A 23,232-nucleotide genomic window follows, 5' to 3' on the forward strand; every position below is an offset into this window, starting at 1 on the left:
GGAGGAGAGGTTGCCACCACTGAGGCCCAGCCCTCTGTGACGTTCTGGCTCTGAGGGGCAGGCAGAGGGCAGGGCTGCTCTGGGCAGAAAGAAAGGGGGAGCAGAGTGGAGCACAAGGAGTCTTGATTTATTTATTTTTTAATGCTTTGTGGATCTGCATCCTGTTGGAAATTCAAGCCTTATCAGGAGAAACTGGCCACTCTCCAGGCACCCGGCTTGATCTCCTTGTTGACCTCCCTGTCTGCGTTTCCCGGCAAGATACAGGCTAGGTCACGATCGGCGATCCTCCTCAAGCGTGAGAAGGACACACCACTCTTCCCTGCTCCCTGCTCCCCCCAGGGAGGGGAAAGAGATAGACAGAAATGTATTTACATGCCTTTATTTCTGTCTTTGCAGCATTACAGAGAAACGCGTCTGCTCTCTTCAAACTCCAACAGCCGAGAGACAAACTCCACCTCCTGTACTTCCTGTACAGGTCAAATTACATTCTGAGCTAATTCCGGTGCTCAGCACAGTGAATAGACTGTCCCTTTGTTCCCATGGTACAGTCCCAAACATTCCCTTCCTGTTTTGCTTTCCAGCCAGCTGCAGCTCGCTGCCGCATTGCTCCTTTTCCGTAACACATCCAATCTTGCCCCTTTCTAAATTTTATTTATTGGTGTGTAGGTAAGGGGGTGGGGAGTTGTAAATCCACCAAATAATGAGATAAAATTTGGATTAAGGATTTTTCTCAGGACGGTGTTGTTTCTCATTGGTTTAGCAATGGTGGCGCTCTCCCTTCTTTTGATAGGAAATGCTCAGGTTGTGTGTGTGTGTGTGTCCACTGGGTCTGTGTGAGAAATGCCCCTATTTTCATCGGAGGAATGTTGGAGGGTGTGAACATATGGCGTACTAATATAAGCAGGAAAAAAAATTCAAAATAAATTTGAAGACTGCTATTCAAAATAAATTTGTTTTTCTTTTTAAACAATGTTTATTAAAGTTTCACAAACAATGAAAAGTTTCAAAATTTAAACACAAGAAAAACTACAAAAATGAAAAAATACAAAAACAAAACACATAAAAAATAGACAATAAAAAACAGTTAACAAAAGAAGGGAAGGAAAGAAGGAAAGGGAAAAAAACCAAAAAACAAAACAGAAAATAGATTAGTATTTTCATATCTTATACTTCATTCACTAGTTTCTTGACCTCCTCACACCTCCCATTTTGTATTCCAGTTCAAATATTAAATTCAGCAAGTCCTTACCCTCTAGCATTTATCCTCACTCCAGATATTAACCTATTATAAATATCAATTTTCTAGTTATCAATCCTTATTTACATTTTCTTAGAAATCTTTTTACCAATACCACTTATTTTCCATCAGACATATTCAAAATAAATTTGAAGCCTATTTAAAGTCTTGTTCTTAATTTTCATTTTGCCCTTAGAGAGATATTACATTTTCCTATGAACAAACGGATATCATAGCAACGTTAGGGAACCCTTTCCTCCGTGAGGAGAACTCATGGTGGGTGGGGCCGGGGCAAACGTGGTTGGATTAATGCAGGCATAGGCAAACTCCGGCCCTCCAGATGTTTGGGACTACAATTCCCATCATCCCTGTCCACTGGTCCTCTTAGCTAGGGATGATGGGAATTGTAGTCTGAAATACCGTGTTTTTCGCCCTATAGGACACACTTTTCCCCCTCCAAAAATGAAGGGGAAATGTGTGTGCGTCCTATGGGGCAAATGCAGGCTTTCGCTGAAGCCTGGAGAGCGAGAGGGGTCCGTGCGCACCGACCCCTCTCGCTCTCCAGGCTTCAGGAAGCTCTGCGCAACCCTCGGGAGACCGGCTCCGAGGGTTGCGCAGAGCTGCCTGCAGTCCCGGGATCAGCACAGCTCTGCGCGGCCACCAGGAGGGGGCGCTAAGTCCTGCCCCGCTCCGGATGGCGGCGCAGAGCTGCCTGCAGTCCCGGGATCAGCGCACTTCTCCCCATCGCCAGCCCCACAAGCTCGGGGGACAGCGGGGAGGCAGAGCGTGCCTTCCCACTGTTCCCCGACCTGGTTCTTCCAGCCCCGCACCTGGGGTGGAAATAAATTTTTTTTCTTTATTTCCCCCCCAAAAAACTAGGTGCGTACTATGGGCCGGAGCGTCCTATGGGGCGCAAAATATGGTATCTGGAGGGCTGGAGTTGGCCTATGCCTGGATTAATGGATGTGACTTGTCTCTCCCTGGGAGACCAGGGTTCAAATCTCCTCCCAGCTGTGAAGCTCACTGCTCGACTTTGGGCCTGTCACAGCTTCTCAGCCTAAGTTCCAGTTCCCCCTCAAATTTGGGTCCCCAGCTGTTGTTGGACAGCTGTAGCTCCTATCGTCCCTGACCATTAATCTTGCCAGCTAGGGGCAATGGAGACCCAAGTTTGATAAACACTGATATCTACCTTGCAGAATTTTTCTGGAGTGTGGCCTAGGGGTGAGTGTGGTTAGAAGATGATGTAAATACAATGCAACGAACAAATTATATTATAAATGATATTATAGGTTCCCATATACCCCCCACTTCCCTTCACCCATGTGTGATCTCAATATTTTACTTCTTCCTTCTTGTTGTATTGTTATAATTTAATAATTATTATTATTTTCTTGCTTACCCCTGCACGTTTTACACATTCTCGATTAATATTTCAATTCCGGAACCATATTTTTTCATGAAAAAATAGAGGGAGTCTTATCTCTAGGGTTAGCCAGTCAGGAGGCAGGCAGTTCAAGGTGAATCTCAACATGATAGGCAAACTTTGTGCACCTGGGGAGAGGCAAACAGAAGATGAAGGGCTGCTACTTGAGAGTAAGATTATCCTGAGAGCCTGGTTTTGGGGCTGTTCAGTCCAGGGATAGTGGCTTGCATTTTGATCTTCTTTATTTTGTCATTTTGCTCCTGTTAAAAAGTGGGTTGACATAGCAGCCGGCACAGCGATTTCTTCAAGTAGCTCTTTATTAAGATAAGCTGGAATAGAACTGACTGCGAACAGCTCAGCCGGCCTGTATTTATAGGCAGCCGGCTGTCAACATTGTAACCACAACAGCTCAGAGTTCCCGCCTAAACTAACTGCCGCGGACCTGAGTGAAAACTATCTACAAACCTGAGTGAAAACTATATACAGAATCCCCCTGTTGGCCCAGGGTGAAACTACACTACATAACAGCTCCCGAAGAGTCTTCTGCAATTTATGCATTGCCTGTCTTTTAAAACTCCATATCCCCAGTGGTGGAGGAAGGGGGGTGCGGTCCGCCCCGGGTGTCATTACTTAGGGGGGGTGACAAAATTAGTTTTTAAAAAATTAGGCTCACAAAACTTTTTAGGAGTGACGTGGTGGCTTAGGTGCTTGCAGGTTCTGCGCTGCCTGAAAGGGCAGTGTGGGACTTGTGTCTGCCTACTGCCTCTGCTCTGATCGCCGAAGAATTGATGCTTTTGAATTATGGTGCTGGAGGAGGCTTTTGAGAGTCCCATGGACTGCAAGAAGATCAAACCTCTCCATTCTTAAGGAAGTCAGCCCTGAGTGCTCACTGGAAGGACAGATCCTGAAGCTGAGGCTCCAATACTTTGGCCACCTCATGAGAAGAGAAGACTCCCTGGAAAAGTCCCTGATGTTGGGAAAGATGGAGGGCACAAGGAGAAGGGGACGACAGAGGACGAGATGGTTGGACAGTGTTCTCGAAGCTACCAGCATGAGTTTGACCAAACTGCGGGAGGCAGTGGAAGACAGAGGTGCCTGGTGTGCTCTGGTCCATGGGGTCACGAAGAGTCGGACTAAACGACTAAACAACAAGAAGAGTCGGACTAAACGACTAAACAACAACTGCCTCTGCCTCAGCCGCCCTACAGAGGCTCCAAGCATCGAAGAGTCTCACCCCGCCCCCCAGCTGCAGGACACGCCCCTGCACCCGGCACCCAAGCGGCTAGCTACGCCGCTGCATATCCCCCCCATCTTAGTGAATTCTTTAATTGTTGCCTAAATATGGTGGAGGGACGCGGGTGGCGCTGTGGGTTAAACCACAGAGCCTAGGGCTTGCCGATCAGAAGATCGGTGGTTCAAATCCCTGCGACGGGATGAGCTCCCGTTGCTTGTCCCTGCTCCTGCCATAAACGGCGTTTCCACGCGCTGCTCTGCTTTGCTAGAAGCGGCTTAGTCATGCTGGCCACATGACCCGGAAGCTGTATGCCAGTTCTCTTGGCCAATAAAGCGAGATGAGCGCTGCAACCCCAGAGTCTTCCATGACTGGACCTAATGGTCAGGGGTCCCTTTACCTTTAAACATGGTGGAGTCTCTTTCTATTTTAGCACCCTCATGCTTGGAGCCTTAACATCACAATATCTAAGGAGGCTTCAGAGAGCACCTTGGGAAATTGTGGAGGCTGTTGGATAAGGGGCAGATGGTTAGTTATTTAATCTTATCACCAGAAAGTGTGGAATGATGCTTCCTTGATGCGATGGTCGTCTAACCTTCCTGCGAAGGAATCAAAGTAACTGCTCATTCGGGACTTCCCAGCATTTCATTTCTCTGCAAAGAAATCAGACTGAGTGCTCATTAAGCAGGTCTTCAGGAAGTGGCCTTGGATAAAAGAGTGCTAATGAGCTAGAATGATGAGTTAATGTTCTTTAATAGACAGCGGGCCTATAGAAAAGGGATCATTGACATCTCTCTGGAATGTTCTGAATGGGGAAAGGCAAAGTGACAAACTCTCCAATGAAAGGCAAGGGACAGCTTTCTCCCTGTGTGTACTTGCAGTTGTGAGAACAAGATCAGGTGAAGGCTGCTAGCATCTTGGAGGCAGATACCTCTCGCTGATGATCTGATGTGCAGTTGTGGGTTTTGTTTCTGCTAGGAGTGATTAGGCAGCTTGTTTCCATCTTATTTATTTATCAGTAACAGAATGAATGAATAAATGAATGAATGAATCTTTATTTGCATCAGTCATTGGCCATAGCAATAAAACAACAATACAATATACAAAGAATAGAAATAAAAAGTCAGTTATATAAAATACAGTACATCTTAGGGCATGGGTAGGCAAACTAAGGCCCGTGGCCCAGATCCGGCCCAATCACCTTCTAAATCCAGCCTGCGGACGGCCCGGGAATCAGCATGTTTTTACATGAGTAGAATGTGTCCTTTTATTTAAAATGCATCTCTGGGTTATTTGTGGGGCATAGGAATTTGTTCATTGTTTTTCCCCCCTTCAAAATATAGTCTGGCCCACCACATGGTCTGAGGGACAGTGGACCGGCCCCCTGCTGAAAAAGTTTGCTGACCCCTGTTTTAGGGTTTTGAATCAATAGTCAAATAGTGGCTCTTATTCTGATTGCCCCAGCTAAAAACCTTGCCACCTTTGCTGTCATCTTGATCTGCCAAGAGAAAGAACACTGTGGCAGTGGTTGGGAGACCTGGAATAGACAATAAAAGAGGGCTGATAATCTCATTTATCCGTAACAGAACTATTACCAAACACCAAGAGTCTCCAGCTAAAGCCAGGTACCGCTACCCCAGGAGCTTTTCTCTACTCGTGGAAGTAGGGAGAATGCAACAGGATTTTTCCTCTGGTCCACAGCCAAATAAATCAAAGCACACCAGCGTATGTTCCTGCAAAGTGCTCAGAAGCATGATAGTCTTGTTAGATTACTTAGATTAGCATTTGCCAACCTGCACCACAGTTCCCATCAACTTCCAGCCAGAATGGATGGCTAGGCTTCTGTCGAGAGTTACAGCCTGGAGGTCACCAGGTTGGTGGAAGCTGATATAGATAATCAGAGAAAACTTATTTGTAGCACTAACACCCCATGAGCTGCTGTTTAGCCGTGACTCAGAATTGTTTTTTTCTGTTGCCTTTTCTGTTGCCACCCCTGAACTTTAGAGTTCCCTTCCTTCTGCTGCATGGAATGCTTTTATTATGACATTATAATGATGGTTATTATGATGAAGTTATTATAATGATTAATGGTTTTAAAATTGTCTTGGTTGTCTTATTTGGTTTTGTATATAAAAAAGTGCATTAATTTAGTTATAAATGTTCATTATCTATCTATCATCTATCTATCTATCTATCTATCTATCTATCTATCTATCTATCTATCTATATCTATCATCTATCTATCTATCTATCTATCTATCTATCTATCATCTGTCTATCTATCATCTATCTATCTATCTATCTATCTATCTATCATCTATCTATCTAATCTATCTATCATCTATCTATCTATCTATCTATCATCTATCTATCTAATCTATCATCTATATCTATCTATCTATCTATCTATCTATCTATCTATCTATCTATCTCTATATCTATATCTATCTATCTATCTATCTATCTATCTATCTATCTATCTATCTATCTCTATCTATCTATCATCTATCTATCTATCTATCTATCTATCTATCTATCTATCATCTATCTATCTATCATCTATCTATCATCTATCTATCATCTCTCTCTCTCTCTCTCTCTCTCTCTCTATCATCTATCTATCTATATCTATCTATCTCTATCTATCTATCTATCTATCTATCTATCATCTATCTATCTATCTATCTATCTATCTATCTATCTATCTATCTATCATCTATCTATCTATCTATCTATCTATCTATCTATCTATCTATCATCTATCTATCTATATCTATCTATCATCTATCTATCTATATCTATCATCTATCTAGATTTTAATTCCAAGGATAGAATCTGACCCTGTGCAAATGGAGTTCCTCTTGCACAATGGGACTTTCAGTTTCCTCTCCTCCCCTGAAATCTGTTCCAGAGGCATCTGGGGGCAGATTTTGAGGGTGCACAGAAGGGGAGTTGGTGTTGTACAAGCAGATGTCTTGGCAATGCTTCTGCAAGCAACCCCAAAGGGTTAAAAGTGCAGGGGGGCTGTGAGGTGTGCCTTAGTGATGCTTGCAATATATGCATTTTAAATAAGAGCTGCATTTTGTCTTTCAGTTGCAAACGAGACGGGGGACAAGAATGCTCGGCCCCTTTCAAGATTTGCTCGTAAGTAGCTGAGTTTTGTCAGTTTGCTTCCTGAAAGTTGTGCAGATCATTGCGCTAGAACTCCCTACAAAGGAACATGTCAGACAAATGAGCAATTTCCACTTCCTTCTCCTTAACTGTACTCTTTCCTTCTTCCCCTCTTTCTGCAGTCATGCCAGCAGGTCCCTTTGTGAGCAAGATGCCTCCACTATTGGGAGAAATTCCAGTATTTTCCTGGATTCCACCTTCCCCTATTCCCCTACCTAGCCCCTATTTTTACCATTGCTCATCATTCTCATCATCATTGATTTATTAATTGCCTTCTAAGTGATCATCTCAAGGCGATGTACACTAAATATATTTGGCACGCTCAGTTTGAGATTAGTGAAGAATTAATAAGTATGTGGATTTAAAGCACAAAGAAGGAATCTCAGAGCACGCAGAGCAGAGCATCCTTGAGCTTACGATCTTCAAAACACTTGCTGAAAGCCCATCCATTTCTTGAGGATTTGCTTTCTTCTAAATTTATTTGCCATTGACCTTGCAGATCCCTAAAAAAAATTTCTTAAATGTAATTCTTTTGTACTCCTGCTTTTTTGTACACTTCCTTGCTTTTGTGTATGAAAGGTGGTACAGAAACATTTTGGCAAGATATTTTTTTAAAAGGGAAAGTGTGATTTGAAATCACTGGATCGTAATACAGAAAGAGGTTCTGTGTTATCACTTGTGGTCTGAATTGGCCCTTTTTTTAGATTTTAGATTGGCACTGAATTAGATTTTTTTATTTTTAAAAAAATCACACTATGTATGTTAATTCCCAGGATGCCTTCATTATCAACTACTGTTTCGTAGGACCATCATCTGCAATTTTCTTCATTTCTTATTCTTATGACCTTACTGTTTATAACCTCATAATTTTAAATTTTTTTACCCCACCCAGCTGATTGGGTTAGCACAGCCACTCTGGGTGGCTTCCAGTATATATAAAAACATATGAAAACATTAAACACTAAAAAACTTCCCACTACAGGGCTGCCTTCAGATGTCTTCTAAAGGTGATATAGTTACAGTGGTATCTTGGGTTAAGAACTTAATTCGTTCCGGAGGTCCGTTCTTAACCTGAAACTGTTCTTAACCTGAGGTACCATTTTAGCTAATGAGGCCTCCCGCTGCCACTGTGTGCTGCTGCACGATTTCTGTTCTCAGCCTGAAGCAAAGTTCTTAACCCGAGGTACTATTTCTGGGTTAGCGGAGTCTGTAACCTGAAGCATCTGTAACCCGAGGTACCACTGTACTTATCTCCTTGGCTCGGGGGTCATATAACTCCATACCCTGTAACATTTCTCCGATAAAAGTAGGGATGTCCTAAGGAAAAGACACGGGTGGCGCTAGGGACATGGGTGGCGCTGTGGGTTAAACCACAGAGCCTAGGACTTGCCGATCAGAAGGCTGGCGGTTCGAATCCCCGCGACGGGGTGAGCTCCCGTTGCTCAGTCCCGGCTCCTGCCAACTTAGCAGTTCGAAAGCACATCAAAGTGCAAGTAGATAAAGAGGTACTACTCCAGCGGGAGGGTAAATGGCGTTTCCATGCGCTGCTCTGGTTCGCCAGAAGTGGCTTAGTCATGCTGGCCACATGACCTGGAAAAACTGTCTGCGGACAAACGCCGGCTCCCTTGGCCAGTAAAGCGAGATGAGCGCCGCAACCCCAGAGTCGTTCGTGACTGGACTTAACTGTCAGGGGTTGTTTACCTTTTAAGGAAAAGTGGGACATTCTGGGATCAAATCAGAACTGGGGATGGATTCTGTAAGTCCAGGACTGTCCCTGGAAAAGAGGGACACTTGGTGTGTCTGTAAACTATGCCCCCCTCAACCATGAATATTATGTACCTGCTACTCAGGATGACACTTCATGCAAATGATGAAGTGGACTGAAGTTCACAAAAGCTTTTGCCGTAGTAAATTTGTTAGTCTTTAAGGCGCTACAAGACTCATCACTATTTTTGCGCAGGGCTCACTCTCTGCAAATCGTTCAGTTTAGGGTGCAGTATTCCCATATCGCCACATGGTGGCAGTGGAACCATATTTTGCACGCTATGGCTTAGAAGGAAGAAAACGCAAATGCTGCCACAATGCAAATAATGTGAATTATTCATTTCACATGCACATTGAGGCTTTAAATTTTTTTTTAACAACATCTGTTGAAGATCCATTGAAAGTTACTTTTGAAATGGCATACGATTGCAAGCGATGAAGCGCACCGCAAAGAGCTCTCTGGATTTTGCCCTGTTAAATTCTTTCAGCAGATAGAATGACTCACATAAGACTGAGCATGAAAGGTTGACCAAAAAAGTGATCTTGTAAGTTTGGCGGGCAGTTGAATGCTGAATGATTTTATTTTACGTATTATTTATTAATTTCATTAAAAAACTATACGCCTGTGTGGTTGTAAAACATCTCAAAGAGGTTTACAAAAAGGATATAACAACAGAATTCAAATAAACAGATGGCGAAAAAACATGCCAGTTCCCAGCTGCTGGCCTATTAGTTCCCCAAAGACCAACCTGCTAGCCAGTGTTGCTCCCAGAGGATAGGCAGCCATTTTGCACAAGACTTTATGTTCATTAAATTAGCTGCCCTGAGCCCGGTCTTGGCTGGGGAGGGCGGGGTATAAATAAATTATTATTATTATTATTATTATTATTATTATTATTATTATTATTATTATTATTATTATACTTCACCTTCCTTATCTGCATAAATAGGGCTCATGCCTCAAATTCTGAAATTGCAAAGCTGGGAATGGCCTGGGTGTACAGCTGCCATTTCTATTTAACTGTTTCATCCATCTCCCTTCCTGCCCCCGGATGAAATCTTTCTCTCTCCTAGAACATACCGACAAAAATGGAATGGCAGACGAAATTATCTGAGTCCGCTGAGATGGCAAGATTGACAGGGAAAGTTAGGAATCAAGAAGATCCAAAATTTAACAGAGGATGGGAGAAATACATGCAATATTTAAAAGATCACTCTAAACATGTAAAATCTTTGGCTGGCTTTGAATGACTCCTGTAATGTGATATAATTCTTGGAAGTATTGGATAATTGCAAAATAGATGCTGTCTAATATGCAGTTGATATAGAAATGTACAGAAGCCAGGTTGGGGAGGAGGGAAGTCTTAATATGGGAATAACTTTGCCTTCTTCCCAACTTTTTCTTTTATTTTTTACTTCTTTTATTTACACTACTGTTGGAGAGTTACAGCTGTGATTCGTTGTATAAAATCAATAAAGATTAAAAAGAAAGAAAAAGAAATCTTTCTCTCTCCTGACCCTGCTTTCCCCCTGAGTTCTTCCACGTAGGATCGAAGTGGAAGAGCGAATGTCACATCCAAGTCGAGCTTTTCGGTAATAAGAGGATGGCAGCGACAAATCTCGGCTCCCAGGGATATATTTCCCATTTGCTCCCATTATGAGAGGAGCTTTGAGTGAGAGACGCTGAACGTTAACTGAAGCAAAAAGCATGAACGGTAATTGCAGCAGGAGAAGGCAGCCCCCCTGGGACAGCAAAGTGGAATGATCTCAGACAACTGAACGTGTTTTTCTTGAAAGAAGAATAAGCTAAAATTCCACATCTCAAAAACCTTGTGGGATTTATAATCTGCAATTTCCATGCATTTCATTTCATTTCATTTTTATTAAAGGTATATATGGCCCTTCGCCCAAAGACCACAGGGCGGTTTACAACATGGAACACAAATATGAATATAATACATATCAACTCGCAAATATCTAGATAGAAACCAAAACAGTTATTTGACTACAATTATAACAAGCATTTTGGTTTCATGCTGCAAGTGATTTCTGGCTGTCTTTGCAGAAGAAAAGGGTCACAAACTGCTGTTTTCCTTTTTCCTTTTTCAAAAAAATGTTCTTCTTGGGCTGTATAACAACAACAACAACAACAACAACAACAACAACAACAACAACTTATACTCCGCCCATCTGGCTGGGTTTCCCCAGCCATTCTGGGTGGCTTCCAACAAAAGATAAAAAATACATTAAAACATTAGTCATTAAAAACTTTGCTAAACAGGGCTGCCTTCAGATGTCTTTAAAAGTTTGTTAGTTGTTTTTCTCTTTGACATCTGGTGAGAGGCTGCTCCACAGGGTGGGTGCCACTAACGACAAGGCCCTCTGCCTGCTTCCCGGTAACTTGGCTTCTCGCATCGAGGGAACTGCCAGAAGGCCCTTGGCACTGGACCTCTGTGTCCGGGTAGAACGATGGGGGTGGAGATGCTCCTTCAGGTATACTGGACTGAGGCCGTTTAGGGCTTTAAAGGTCAGCACCAACACTTTGAATTGTGCTTGGAAATGTACTGGGAGCTAATGTCTTTGAAGACCGGTGTTATGCGGTCTCAGCGGCCGCCCCCAGTCACCAGTCTAGCTGCCGCATTCTGGATTAATTGCAGTTTCGGGGTCACCTTCAAAGGTAGTCCAAGTGGGAGATAACTAGAGCATGCACCACTCTGGCAAGACAGTCTGCGGACAGGTAGGGTCTCAGCCTGCGTACCAGATGGAGCTGGTAAACAGCTGCCCTGGACACAGAATTGACCTGCCCCTCCATGGACAGCTGTGAGTCCAAAATGACTCCCAGGCTGCGCACCTGGTCCTTCTGCGGCACATTCAGTTCCGGGGAGTCCCCCACACCTGCCCGCCCCCTGTCCCCCCAAAACAGTACTTCTGTCTTGTCAGGATTCAACCTCAATATATGATACTCTTCCAAGCCACTGTTTTATTTATTCAAGTGCAGTGGTCGTTTGTGCCCACTGAGATTGGTAGGGCCGGGAGACCAACTGGTGCCAGAACCAGTGATAGGAAGGGCCAATTCATTTTCCTCCTTGCTGAGTTTCACAAGTTGCAACACTGAGCCTACAGAAGAGGGCTCTCCTGGCTGTGTGTCCTGCAAAACCTGCTCCTTGCCTTGCAGACCTTTTCCTACCTGGCTTGGGAGAGTGGGGCCCGGACTGACTCCAGCTACAAAAACGAAGACTGCAGAAGAGATCAGAAACCATCTTGTCTGCTTCTTAGTGCAGACTCATGTCTTGCGCCTGAGCTTCCATAGCTGCAGTCTGCTATGAACCACTATTGGCAAGATTGGCAGCAACAGCAGCAGACACATTATATGTTTTCGATAATATTTTATTCCATTGGTAATTGTGCTTTTTAAAATGTGCACTTTCTATCTGATCTTTTTTTTGGTAATGTTTTCTTTTGAAATCTTTAAGACTGTTATGATTTGGCTAACTTTCCTGCATTACATGTGCATTCTGCAGCTGCCCTCCTTTGTAGTGCTTCATTTTGAAATCTTTAAGATAATATTTCAGTTGCCTGTTAATTATGTTGCATTGAATGTATAATTTATATTGGACTTCCTTCAGGAATGTTTTATTTTGGATGGTCTTATTTGATCTTTTAATATGTTGTAGGACACTTTGAGATTTGTTTCTTTAAAATATAAAGTGGTGTCTTAATTACATCCTTTTAGGCGCCAGGCAAAAACATTCCTCTTTGACCAGGTCTTGGGCTGATTAATATTCTACAGCCTTTTAAATGTGTTTGTGGGAAGGGGGGGTATTGTTTTGTTGTTTCTGTTTTAACTATTTACTTGTGTTTTTACCTTGTTTTTATTCTGTGAACTTTTCTGAGACCTTCTGGTGAAGGTTGGCTTATGAATTTAATAAATAAATAAAATGAACAACAACAACAACAACTTACTTGGATATTAGATCCCATTCCCTCTCCAGAGTTAATAATGAGACTAACCATTGGCAAAAGCCGAAGGACTATTTACAGTGGTACCTCGGGTTACATACGCTTCAGGTTACAGACTCCGCTAACTCAGAAATAGTGCTTCAGGTTAAGAACTTTGCATTAGGATGAGAACAGAAATCGTGCTCCGGCGGCGCGGCAGCAGCAGGAGGCCCCATTAGCTAAAGTGGTGTTTCAGGTTAAGAACAGTTTCAGGTTAAGTACAGACCCCCGGAATGAATTTACTTAACCTGAGGTGCCACTGTACTACTTGTCTTCAGTTCTCTGAAGGGCGAGTTTTCATATTAGTTTGTCTTCTCTTCTGCCCAGGGTCGAAATCTCAGAACTGTCTGTGGAATACCATTATTGGTGGGCTTACAGGGAATCTTAAGGAAAAACAGAAGCCAACCATCGTCTTTGACCCAAGACCTCCTGAAGAAATCTTAGCAGAGGAGCTGCCGGCGGTGGAGAGTCCCGAAGCGCTTGTGAAGACCTCATTCAGGTTTGGCCGATATAGATGCACCTTGCTTAAGCTTGATCTTTCTTAATCATCAGCACGTCGAAGTCTCAGGGTTGAATGGGATAACTCTTACAAACAGATGACTCTCCAGTGGCCCTGCGAAAACAAAAATATTAGTGCACTAAAATTATGGCTGCCAACCTGCGTTTTTCTTACATTGCAATCTAGAAAGATACAAATGATACACGACTAGCAGAGCTATCAGATCGCTTGTGAAATTTGCCATCTGAAGGATTTCATAGTAAATCCTGTTATTTTATAAGAATGCAATTGTAGGCCCGGAAAGTTAAATATTACTCTCACTGGGTGATATACGTTGGGAGAACTGGGTTGCGATGTTGAAATAGCATTTTTGAAGGCACAAGACGGGACAATGCAAAAACACAATTTAGAAAGGAAATTGAGCTTACTGGAACAATAGAAAATGGAAGATTAGAAACACTTTCAATATTGTAAAGATCGATACTGTATAACACTGTTCTTTAATAGGTTTCCCCTTCTCCACCACTAACACTTTTTTCTGACTCATAGGCATATTATCTTTGATGAGCTTTTAATGTATGGATTTTACTTCAGTATATGTGTTTTAAATTTTTCAAGGAAAGCACTATGCTACTGTACCAAGGTTGTTTTTTTTGTGATTTGACGGTACTGAGAGTGTGGCTATCAGCAAAATTTTGAAAACAACAACATTATTGCTTAGTGCATTGAGTGACACTCTGTTAAGCATCTGTGTTGGTTGATGAGAGGTTTGGTGGGAGAGGTAATGGCATAATATTAACAAGGATGCGATCCCATTGCCAGTGTTGAAGTAACAACCGGTGTAGTGAGTTTCTGTATGTGGAGTTGGTGAGAGGCACCATCTTGTTTTCTGCCTCAGGCAGTAAAATGTCTTGGGATAGTCCTGGGGCCGCTGCCTGGGGCACCTTGGCTAACCTATGAGTCCACTGACCCATAACTAGTGTTGAAAGTTGGTTCAGCTGGAGAATATTTACAGTCCAGTGCAGCTAGGCTCTGCCGAATGACACTATATTCAACCTGCATCAATGTGCAGAAGACTATAGCCACTGTTGAAGTTTGATTCGGTTGCCAGTCCTGTCAACTTTCAGACATGGAATGGGAGGAAGGGTGCAATATTGTCTTCTGCTTCAGGCAGCAAAATGTCTTGGGCCAGCTTTGTCTTGCTGTTGTTTTGCAGTAAGAGAAGCAGTGGCCAGGGGTTTGGAAGTGCTGTTTGGCCAGCAACATATTATTCTGGCCTGTGGATAGCAGTAGGTTCTGACTGTTTCAGATTTGCATTTACACCCAGTGAAATGCCAGAACATTCATGTTAAGAACAAAGCATTGAAACGCCACTAGAGGGCACAAAGTAATAATGGATAATACATCCAGATACATACATACATCTCCTGGCACAGCAGTATAGATGTAATAACATGCCTGTGTTGTTTCTGAAGTATTTTCTGCACTATACCAAGAGAGCACTGCTGGGGTGGGCTGAAATTTAAGGTCAAAAGGTTAAGAGTTTCACCAATGCCATTATTTTTCATTTAAATTTCACTTTTGAACTTCAGCTCAAGAGCTTGACAGTTCCACAGATGTAACTACTTTTTTTAAAAGTATATTTATATTTATTACATTTTGATCCTGACCTTGCTCTAATGAGGCCAGCATATGTCACCTCATTGCTTTTATCCTGGAAACATATCTGCAATGGTAGTTACTGGCGTACGTTTATTCAGTAATTGAGTAGAGATCTGTATATAGGTTTCCCCTGTCTAAGACCAGCCTTCAAATCACTTCACCCCCACTGTTTCTAAATGGGACATTGTGTGTGTGTAATTAAAACATCTTGTTAAACAGTTGTTTTGTGAAAGACAACTCAAATTCTACTTCTGTTATCACCTGAAATCTCACCTTTGTAGTTTCTGCTACATACTTGCTTGTACTGTCCTAATATATAGTGGCCAAATTATTGGCTATGACTGCCTATTTAATAGGAAGGCAAACTAAGGCCCAGGGGCTGGGTCAGGCCCAATCACCTTCTCAATCCGGCCGTGGATGGTCCGGGAATCAGCGTGTTTTTACATGAGTAGCATAGGCGCCAACTCCATGGGGGTTGAGGGGGCCCGAGCCCCCTCAAAAATTCGTTTGGGGGGCTCTGCCCCCCAATAATCTCCGGCGCCCCTCCAGCAGAGCGCCATCGCCGCCCCTCTCCCAGCCCAAAATTCACAGGGTTGGGCTGCATGCCTCCTGCCCTCCCTCCCGAGCAAAAGCTCCACCCAATTTCCGCTCCGGAGCTGATTAATAGGCGCAGCACGCTCTCCCCTATTCGCTCACGAGGAGGCGGCGCCACTTTATTTGCATATTCATGAGCTTATTTATTATTCATGAGCTTTCCCGGGCCCCCCCAATATTTTTTATAAGTCCGCGTCCCTGAGTAGAATGTGTCCTTTTATTTCAAATGCATCTCTGGGTTATTTGTGGGGCCTGCCTGGTGTTTTTACATGAGTAGAATGTGTCCTTTTATTTCAAATGCATCTCTGGGGTATTTGTGGAGCACAGGAATTCGTTCATTCCCCCCCCCCAAAAAAAACCATAGTCTGGCCCACCACATGGTCTGAGGAACAGTGGACCAGCCCCCTGCTGAAAAATAACCCCTGGGCTTAACATTTGTATTTTAGCATTTTATTGATACTGTAAGCTGTCCGGAAATAAATGTGGCAGATAAAAGTTCCTGTTGATCCTAAAATACAATAGCTCCATCAGAATTCCTTTATCTCCTTGCGGAGTCGTGGCTACTGCTGATCTTTCAAGACTGGGTCCTCACCCTGATTGTGGTAGCCTTCCTTGTGTGGAAGACGAGCCTCCTGAAAGAGATTTGAAGCTAGGTGTGGTGCGCTGAACCCTCTCTGCTCTCCTCTGGTGGCCGAAAGGAGGACCCCTGGCTGGGAGCTGCCTCCACTAACCTGACTTTCAGTGCTACACACAGCTTCTTGCAATGTGTGGTGTTGTGCTGGATCCATGCTAAATCAGACCAATTGAGCATCAGTTAGAGGGACAGTTGAAGAAGGATGACATTGCCCACCTGGCTTCCCAGTAGCAAATGTTGCTGCTGGTTACCACAAAGGGCTGGGGGGACCTCAGCATGGACTGGGCACACCAGCAGGGATATTGGGTTGGCTTTGTCCTCAGTGCCAGGAAGCCAGATGAGCAATGCTCCATTAAAACCATTGGGACAAATTAATCATAGGAACAGAGGAAGCCGCCTTATAGCAAGTCAGACTGTTAGTCTGTCGAGTTCAGTACAGTCGTACCTTGGAAGTCGAACGGAACCTGTTCCAGAAATCCGTTTGACTTCCAAAACATTTGGAAACCAAGGCGTGGCTTCTGATTGGCTGCAGGAAGCTCCTGCAGCCAATCGGAAGCCACGGAAGCCCCATCAGACGTTCGGCTTCTGAAAGAATATTTGAAAGCAGGAACACTCACTTCTGGCTTTCAATTGTTTGGGAGCCAATCTGTTCAGGAGCCAAGGCGTTTGAGATCCAAGGTACAACTGTATTGTCATCACTTCCTGCCGGGCAGCAGCTCCTCACCGTTTCAGGCAGAAATATTTCCCACATCCCCTTGGAGGCACCAAGGTCTGAAGCGAGGTCGTCGTGCACATGTTTTTTACTGCTGGTGTTTTTATCGTTAAATTGCTTTGGGATGTTTCATGGAAAGTGATTCATAAATAAATTGAAGAAATAAATGGCGCTGTTTAAAAATGATGGAACTCCATCATCAGGCATGCAGAAATCAATATGCTCAGTTGCCTCTGGTGCCTCAAAAGCCACGCGTGGCCACTGAGGACCAGGCTTACTCCTTCCATGTGTGGTGCTGGGTGTAAGTAAGTAAATTAGTAGTAAGTAAATTTTTATTTATACCCTGCCCTCCCTGGCCAAGACCAGGCTCAGGGTGGCTAACATCAAATATCTAATACATCAAAACACAAACAATTGATTAAAATACAGCTTAAAAATTTGAATCAGGATAAAATTAAATGACTGCCCACGAGTTACAACCACAGGGGACAGGAACCTCAAGTATTCATCAGGGCCAGCTATCCATGTTGGTCCCACATGAGCTGATAACAAGGCCAAAGAGGTAATTTACAGGGTCCCATAGAGGGGTATCAAACTGGGCCTGGATTGAAGGCCAGGCGGAGCAGCTCTGTCTTGCAGGCCCTGCGGAAAGATGTCAAGTCCCGCAGGGCCCTGGTCTCCTGCGATAGAGCATTCCACCAGGCTGGTAAGACCTTGTGCGCTTCTTCTTTTTCGCTTAGGATCTTTTTCCATAATTTAAAGAGGAGACCAAGTGAGACAGGGTCACTGCTCTCCGCGTTGCATGCAGATGACCATCTTCCTCTGTCTCCAACCTGCTTCCTAGGAAAACTGTCTGGCATAAAAACGCGGCTCAATGTGGTGCCTTCCATGGTTCCAGTTACAGATAGGTAGCCGTGTTGGTCTGCCATAGTCAAAATAAAAAAATTCCTTCCAGTAGCACCTTAAAGACCAACTAAGTTAGTTCTTGGTATGAGCTTTCGTGTGCATGCACACTTGGTATGAGCTTTCATGTGCATGCACACGTATCTGAAGAAGTGTGCATGCACACGAAAGCTCATACCAAGAACTAACTTAGTTGGTCTTTAAGGTGCTACTGGAAGGATTTTTTTTATTTTGGCATAAAAACGTTTGGCATGAAAATGTGTGGAAATGACGTATAACAGTGAAACACGCTTGCTTTCCTGCTTTCAGCTTTGTGCAAACTCTCGACTCTCCTCTGGTCCCAGACTTGTCACTCTTGTCTCCATTCCCATCTGCAGGGAGAAAACCAGTGGTGGCCTAAAGCTTAGGAGAGACATTGGGGAGCCCATTGAAAGGGTGTTGATACTTTGGATTCTTGGCAGTTTTATTTCTCCAGCCTGCGGGAAGCTTAGTCCATTAACTTGCACTTCTGCAGCAAAAGAGGGGGGTTATGCGTGGGCTGGTAATGGTGTGGTTTTATCCTGCTAATGAAGCATTTAGCTGCACATTTTTGTATTAGTCATCATCCCCGCTATTAAGGCAGAAAGAGTTCGACACATTTGTCGGAGTGCGCACTCCCTTTCTAATGCAGGGCTGGTTTCCCTTCAATCCCTGAAAGACATGCTGCTTCTCAAATTTCCATTTGCACATATGAGCTGCTGCAAATGTGATAGGAAATGAAATGGAGCAGGAGATCATTAGCATTATGAGTATTGCCTGAGCCACGGAGCTCACCGCTGTAGTGCTCGTCACTCCATAAAGTTTTGTATTCGGGTATCTCTAGCGATCACTGCTTTTAATTTGTAATTTATAAACTTTTAATTTTCCAAAAGACTCCCGGTGCCTTGGCAGTCTCTGGACTGAAGAACAGAATAAAAAGCTTCTAATAAATAAAAATAATTCAAGTAGACGAACGTTTGGTTTGTAATGAGCCAATTTTAAACGAGACACTGGGCATGTTAAAGGCACTTAGATGTGAATTGCTCCATGTGGCCCAGTGTCATGTTTCAAAGATTCTTAAACCATGCACTTGGGCCATAAGTGTCCTGTTTAAGGTTCTAGGGCAGGGGTCTGCAACCTTTAAGACAAAAAGAGCCACTTGGACCCGTTTCCGAAGAAAAAACAACAACTGGGAGCCGCAAAACCATTGCGACATTTAAAACAAATATATCTCCGGAGCCACGATCTGACAGCGGGCGGGAAGGTGACGTCGGGACGGTGCGTGACTAACGCACGCACCGCCCCCATGCGACGTCACAGCCAGTACAGCGCCTGCCACAGTGAGGAGTGTCGGGGCACACAATGCGCCTCCTCTCCTCACTAGTATCCGCCCCGGAGCCGCAGCAAAGATGTAAAAGAGCCACATGCGGCTCCGGAGCCGCGGGTTGCAGACCCCTGTTCTAGGGGGAATCCGCAGTTGGGAGGGAGGGAGGAAGCAAGGCAGATTGGTTCTCACAGCACCATGGAGAGCTCCAAGTGAGCCTCTTGCTCTGACTAGCACAAGAGGTGAGCTGAGGCTTTTGAGCCTGTGCCCATAGTCAACCTCTCAAATGCTCCCCTTCTTCTCTTGGAGAACCGTAGACCCTTAAAGAGCTAACCCTGTTGCTTGGAAATGAGTGCATCTCCTCCCCTCTAAGGTCTCCTGCCTGGTATGTTCCTGGTGGCGCTGGACCAGCAAGTTGTGTCAGAGACACTTGGTTCCTAAGGGGAAATAATAATAATAATAATAATAATAATAATAATAATAATAATAATAATAATAATAATAATAATAATAATAATAATAATAATTTATTATTTATACCCCGCCCATCTGGCTGGGCTTCCCCAGCCACTCTGGGCGGCTTCCAAAAGAATATTAAAATACTATAATACATCAAACATTAAAAGCTTCCCGAAACAGGGCTGCCTTCAGATGTCTTCTAAAAGTCTGGTAGTTCTTGTTCTCTTTGACATCTGGTGGGAGGGCGTTCCACAGGGCGGGCGCCACTACCGAGAAGGCCCTCTGCCTGGTTCCCTGTAACTTGGCTTCTCGCAGTGAGGGAACCGCCAGAAGGCCCTCGGTGCTGGACCTCAGTGTCCGGGTAGAACGATGGGGGTGGAGACGCTCCTTCAGATATACTGGACCAAGGCCGTTTAGGGCTTTAAAGGTCAGCACCAACACTTTGAATTGTGCTCGGAAACGTACTGGGAGCCAATGTAGGTCTTTCAAGACCGGTGTTATGTGGTCTCTGCGGCCGCTTCCAGTCACCAGTCTAGCGAAGGGTTCCTCCTCTGGTTCTATGAACCTTGGTGCTATGGCATCCAGTTCAGTGACCTGTTGGTGCCAGTCTCAGTTTTAGTGGGTCACCTGTACTTGGGCTCAGAGCAGGAAGCTGGTTGCCTCCCTCAGCCAATGGCAATGTAGCCTCTGAACCTGGGGCCTGGTCACTGGTGGACTTTGGGGTAATACATGCCGATGTGACTTCCCATTGATTTCTGACCATAGATCACAGAAGTGTGATCATTGCGCCCATTGGGACTGTGGGAATCTGCACAGATAAAAGCCATATGCATGCATGTAGACTTAAATCACTCATTAACTTGGTGGTCCCTTTGGGCTTCTTTTGTTACATTTCGACAAAGGAAATGGCATTTTGGCTCTTCAGAATATAATTTTGGCTCCAGAAAATAATTTTGTAAAAAGCACCTGCTCAATTTAATACCTTTGTGACTTTGTTTTCTGGAGTAAGAACAAAAGAGTTTTCTCTCTCTGACAGCAACTTAGAGTGATGGGAGGGGGGTGGGAATGACAGATTAAGTTCAGATAAATTCCTTATTGTGTCTTTCCTAAACTGAGAGAAACTGAAAAGGCAACAGGCAGAAAAAGAACTTCTAAATATTCCTGCCTCATATGCTACACAGCAGGTTTGGTGCAAAATGTTTGGAATGGAGAGTCTGCCTGTTATATTTTTATACTTACAGCCACTACTCTTGCCCCTTTGCACAGACAAGCTACAATATTTTCATGACCAAACTATCTGCCCACCTCCAGCTCTTAACTTTCAACCCTGGCAGCCATAGCTATGTAAAGGGCAATGGCAGGTCCAGAACTTGCACGTGAAGCAGCTTTTTCACATGCTTGAGGTGACATGCTTGAGGTGGTGCTTTAAAAAGTTGAGTCACAAAAGCGGAGAGCATTCAGATGGAGCCCCTCATATATGAAAAGAATGCACCAGGCAGTCAGCTGGCAGTGTGCTTGGAAGATGTGAAAAGTTGTCTTCTTCTTTGGCGATCACTCGTAGCCGAATAAGATTGTCTTCCATAAACACGGTTTTAACAATGAGTCTGTAAGTGACTGTGGAGGCCAATTCTGGATCCACACATACTTCCACAGTGGGGACATTGGTTTCTGGGTGGGAGTTGATAACGGTGTGGATTTGCCAAGCGTGCCTTCCTCTTAGCACTTTTCTCCCTTTTGTCCTGAGTTTGAGTGTCTTCAAAGCCCATGACACCTTTGGTAAAGGCTGTTCTCCAGTTGGAGCACTCACAGGCAAGTGTTTCCCAATTGTTGGTGTTTATACTACATTTTTAAATATTTGCCTTGAGACGGTCTTCAAACCTCTTTTGTTGACCACCAGCATGACGCTTTCCATTTTTAAGTTCGGAATAGACTGGTTCTTTGGCTTTGTGGTTTTATCTCGGTGGGTGTGTGGCAGTAGATTGAACTGGTGAAACTTTATAGTGGGAATTGCTGAGGCAGATATAGCCAGCAAGCTTGGAACCAGGATGTTATGTCTGGGGCAATTTATGAATTCAGTTCAAATGTTTATATATATGGTTTTTCTGGAGCTGTCGTGCCAAATTCTCAATGCTTTCTGGGGCCTGAGAACATCAAATAAGAGGTTAACAGGGTCATGCCTCTACTAATGGGGTCAGGCTCCCACTGGGAGGAAGAAGGGTGGATTGTGAGTACAAGGACATAAATAAGTAAGTAATATCTGCATCATGAATTAAAATAACACACCCACTATTTTATTTCATTGTAACCAAATCGAAATAATAATTAACTCAGCTCCATTTTCAAATAATGCATTCCTTGGGCACTATTTTAAACTCATTCTGAAGATGAAAGCTTCAGAATATTGGGATATTATTAAAGAACATCCTTTGGAGAGCTTCTCCATTTCCTTAATTACTCTAACGATGCTGTTAATATTATTATTCCAAATGCCAGCATTACTTAACCAATTAGAAAGATTATAGAAAATATCAATGAATGTTCAGTGAGCCAACTATACATTTGTATAAGACAGGGTAAACTGTGTGGACTCTGTTGGAAAATTGGAATGAGACTGCAATCTGGCACGATATTTAATAAAAAATTGCCTAAATCAAAATTAATGCATCATTTGGCAGATACCTGCAACTTTAAATCTTTGATGGGTAAAATGGATAACAAACAAGAATCAGCATAATGTTCATGATATTAATTTCTCTTAAACATTTCAGATAATATACTTTGGCCTTCCCCAACCTATCCCCCTCCCCCCGATGCTTTGGACTCCAACTCCCATCAGCCCTAGCCAGGTTGATGGGAGTTGGTCCAAAGCTTTTGCAGGGCCCCAGTTTGGAGACGACAGATATAGTTCACAGCAGGGATGCCTGCAGTATGTGTGGTCCAAAGTAGGAATGTCTCTCTTGATGTCCTCTGATCATAGGTCATGCTGGCTTAGGCTGTGCTAATACTTGCACACTTTCCACTTACCAGACAGCAAAATTAGAGCCTAACCCATGCAACTGCAATGGGCTCTACTTGGGGCTACCTTTGAAGCTGACTCGGAAACTACAACTAATCCAGAATGCAGCAGCTCGACTGGTGACTGGGAGTGACCACCGAGACCATATAACACCATTCCTGAAAAACCTACATTTGCTCCCAGTACGTTTCCGAACACAATTCCAAGTGTTAGTGCTGTCCTTTAAAGCCCCAAACGGCCTCGGCCCAGTATACCTGAAGGAGCGCTTCCACCCCCATCATTCAGCCCAGACACTGAGGTCCAGCTCTGAGGGCCTTCTGACAGTTCTCTCACTGTGAGATGTCAGGTTACAGGGAACCAGGCAGAGGGCCTTCTCAGTAGTGGCACCCGCCCGGTGAAACACCCTCCCATCAGATGTCAAGGAAATAAACAACTATCTGACTTTTAGAAGACATCTGAAGGCAGCCCTGTTTAGGGAAATTTTTTATGTTTGATGTTTTATCATGTTTTTAATATCCTGCTGGGAGCTGTCCAGAGTGGCTGGGGAAATCCAGCCAGTTGGGCTGGGTATAAGTAATAAATTTAT

General features: G+C 43.9%; 1 protein-coding gene across 3 annotated transcripts in view; it reads left to right on the forward strand.

Moving 5' to 3' along the window:
* Positions 1 to 23,232, forward strand: part of PDE1C (phosphodiesterase 1C) — a 268,752-nt gene that overhangs the window by 38,257 nt on the left and 207,263 nt on the right. For all 3 annotated transcript variants that reach the window (XR_014001154.1, XM_081165148.1, XM_081165147.1), the window contains exons 2-3: positions 6,985 to 7,035; positions 13,153 to 13,324. Coding sequence is in view for 2 of the 3 variants with exons in the window: in XM_081165148.1 (XP_081021274.1) it covers positions 6,985 to 7,035; positions 13,153 to 13,324 (223 nt within the window). In the remaining variant the exon portion in view is untranslated. The remainder of the gene's footprint in view (positions 1 to 6,984; positions 7,036 to 13,152; positions 13,325 to 23,232) is intronic.

The sequence above is a fragment of the Podarcis bocagei genome, assembly GCF_964188305.1.
Source record: "Podarcis bocagei genome assembly, chromosome: 12".
Taxonomy (NCBI): domain Eukaryota; kingdom Metazoa; phylum Chordata; class Lepidosauria; order Squamata; family Lacertidae; genus Podarcis; species Podarcis bocagei.